At 40.5% G+C, this 2,997-nt stretch overlaps 1 protein-coding gene across 1 annotated transcript; it reads right to left on the minus strand.

Moving 5' to 3' along the window:
• Positions 1–1,210: 1,210 nt before the first annotated feature.
• On the minus strand, positions 1,211–2,521 carry LOC307118335 (SCAN domain-containing protein 3-like; the record flags this gene model as incomplete). Its single annotated transcript, XM_079803925.1, has 1 exon — positions 1,211–2,521. The coding sequence occupies one exon, from the start codon at positions 2,519–2,521 to the stop codon at positions 1,211–1,213; it is 1,311 nt and encodes a 436-aa protein (XP_079660051.1).
• Positions 2,522–2,997: the final 476 nt, after the last annotated feature.

The following is a 2,997-nucleotide window of genomic DNA, read 5'->3' on the forward strand; positions in this document are numbered from 1 at the left end:
TTTGTGTAAAAGCACTCCATGATTTTCTCCTATTTCTACCTCTTTCATCATCTTAAATGGACAAAATCAAGCATGTTAATGCTTGTTCCTTTCGTCGTTGTGTAGATCTGCTCTGCGGAACTGTGTGCATCTTGTGTATTGCTGTATCTGATTTCAGTGTATTGATTAGACACAGAAGGATTCTACATTGTTATCTCATATCAATTATAACCTCTCATTTTCCCTCAGTACAGGTGTGGGAGTGTTTGCTTTCCTCCTCCTTCTCCATCTCAGAGCTTAGAGGCATCTTGAATATATATTACAGAAGCACAATAAAAATTTAGATGTATAATGGCGGATTCATTTCTAATGATTGAAAACAAGACAAAATTGTATTCGGCTGAACTTATAAGAAACAGTTCTCCAAAATGAAAATTCTCTCGTTATTTACTTTCTCGCTCTCATGTTGTTTCAAACCTGCATGCCGTTATTTTTTCCATGGAACAGAAAGATATTTTGAAGAATCATCACACACAAAAAAACACCATAAAAGTGCCATAAAAAGCGTTGGTAACATTTTTCTTTAAGGTTTAATTTCTTAATAGTTGACCTTAAGTTAACATGAATATGTCATTTATTAATATAAATGTTAACATTTACTAATACATTTTAAGATCAAAAGTTTAATCTGTTAATAATTAGTTAATGCAGGGGTTCCCAAACTTTTCCATGACAAGGCCCCCCAAATTCAACCAGGTTCTGGCTAAGGCCCCCCTTTTGCACGGTGTTATTGAACCCATCAACAAAACTACACCAAATGTAAATAAATAAATAAAACACCTAGGTGAACATCCATTGAACTTTATTAGTGTTGCAATAATAACATTTGTATGTCAGATCTTCATATATGGTAAAGTAATTTCAATATCTTCAAATTTGGTACAGTAATTTCAACATTTAACATTGTATCTGTGTGTGTCAGTAAATGTAAAAAGAAAAATCTTAAAGAGAGTGTGTGTGTGTGTGTGTGTGTGTGTGTGTGTGTGTGTGTGTGTGTGTGTGTGTGTGTGTGTGTGTGTGTGTGTGTGTGTGTGTGTGTGTGTGTGTGTGTGTGTGTGTGTGTGTGTGTTGTGAGTGTGAGTGTGAGTGTGAGTGTGAGTGTGAGTGTGAGTGTGAGTGTGAGTGTGAGTGTGAGTGTGAGTGTGAGTGTGAGTGTGAGAGAGAGAGAGAATTAATGGGATGGGTGGGCCTGGTGGCTCCTACACAGTTTGTCAAGTCTGGGCTTTATGTCTGTCAGTGCAACACGCATGTCACTCTCCACATTTAGACGTGCTCTGTGTTTTGTTTTAAGTACTTTTAAAGCTGAAAAGCCAGACTCACACAAATAAGTGGTTGCAAAAGGAAGAAGGCATTTCAGAGCACTCTCAGCTAGGATGGGGAAGTCTTTTCTTACATACATCCAGTAGTTAGAGAGGGAAAGAGACTCAAACTTCATTTTTAAGTCCCAGGAAGAAGTCATCTCAATCAACTCCTCCTGTGATTTTAAGTCCAGACAAGAGCCTACATCAGGGGCAAATGGGTTTCTTACCCAGTCTAGTTGGGTGCTGTCAAGGTCAGGGAAATATTCTCTGAAATATCCCTGGAGGTGCTCCAGGTGGGATTGTATCAGCGGAGAAATGGTGTCCAACTCACCCCCAGATGACAGCAGCTCTTGGTGTAATAGTGGGAACATTTCTGTAATTCCCTCCTTGAGCTTGCTTGACCACAGCGTAATCTTCAGAGAAAAAGCACGCACTTTGTCTTGCATATGGACTATGTATGTGTCACGCCCTTGCATGCTTTGGTTAAGCACATTCAGATGACAAAAAATGTCAGCCATATATGCAAGTTTGAGAATCCAGGCTGCATTTTTAAAACGGTCGGCCAGCTGATGTTTTTCAGACAAGAGAAACTCTGCAATCTCCCTCCGCAACTCATACACGCGGTTCAAAACTGCCCCCCGTGAAAGCCAGCGTACGTTTGAGTGAAGCAGCAATCCATCAAAACGGGCTCCCATTTCTTTACACAGAAGAGCAAACAGTCTGTGTTTTAAGGGCCGTGCTTTAATGAAGTTTACTACGTGTATTATGTCCTGTAGTACCAGATTAAGCTCATCATCCAACCGTTTAGCCACCAGAGCTTCTCGATGGAGCATACAGTGCGTGAAAGCCGCATTCGGGGCCTTCTGTTTGATGAGAGCCGTCACCCCACTGTTCTTCATGGCCGCGGCCCCGTCAGTACACACACCCACGCAACGATTCCAGTCAAGTCCATTTGAATCAATATATTCGTCCACCACTTGAAAAATCTCTTTCCCGGTGGTTCTGCTTTCAAGTTCTTTACAAAACAGTAATTCCTCAACGAACATTTCTTGGGAAATGAATCGTATGTACACAAGTAACTCGGCAGCATTAGCCACATCCGTACTTTCATCAAGCTGCAGTGCAAAACATTCGCTAGCTCTCACCTGGTCCAGCAGTTGAGCAGACACATCCTCAGCCATGTCTCCAATAGAGAATGAGAACGTGACGTCAGCAACGCAATGCATTCGTGGTTTACCAGCTTGGAAATAACTAGAGTAAGTGAAAGTAATGCTACCTTCACGTGCTATCGGAAATTTGACAATTCCCACTTCTGAAGTCGTGATTACGAGCTCATCCCATTCATATTTCGAAAGTGGAGCGCGTTCATGTGCAATTTTTACCAAGGAAACTCCTATTCACGATAATTCCGAGAGCACGTGAAGGCAGCATAACACTCGGAAATAAACAACTTAGCCAAAATGTGTCTTTATAATTTGTATTTATTATTTATAACAGATATATTACAGATGAATATTTTCTGAACCGCTTGAATGTGCTCACACCATAAATAATGCATGAAACGCGTCTGGAAATGCTTCATTGTTCAGCTTCTCTCAGTAGAAGGAAATCTTGTACTTGTTCCATTTAAGTCCAGTAAAACTTTTTAGAACTGTAG

The sequence above is a fragment of the Gobio gobio genome, assembly GCF_949357685.1.
Source record: "Gobio gobio genome assembly, chromosome: 2".
Classification (NCBI taxonomy): domain Eukaryota; kingdom Metazoa; phylum Chordata; class Actinopteri; order Cypriniformes; family Gobionidae; genus Gobio; species Gobio gobio.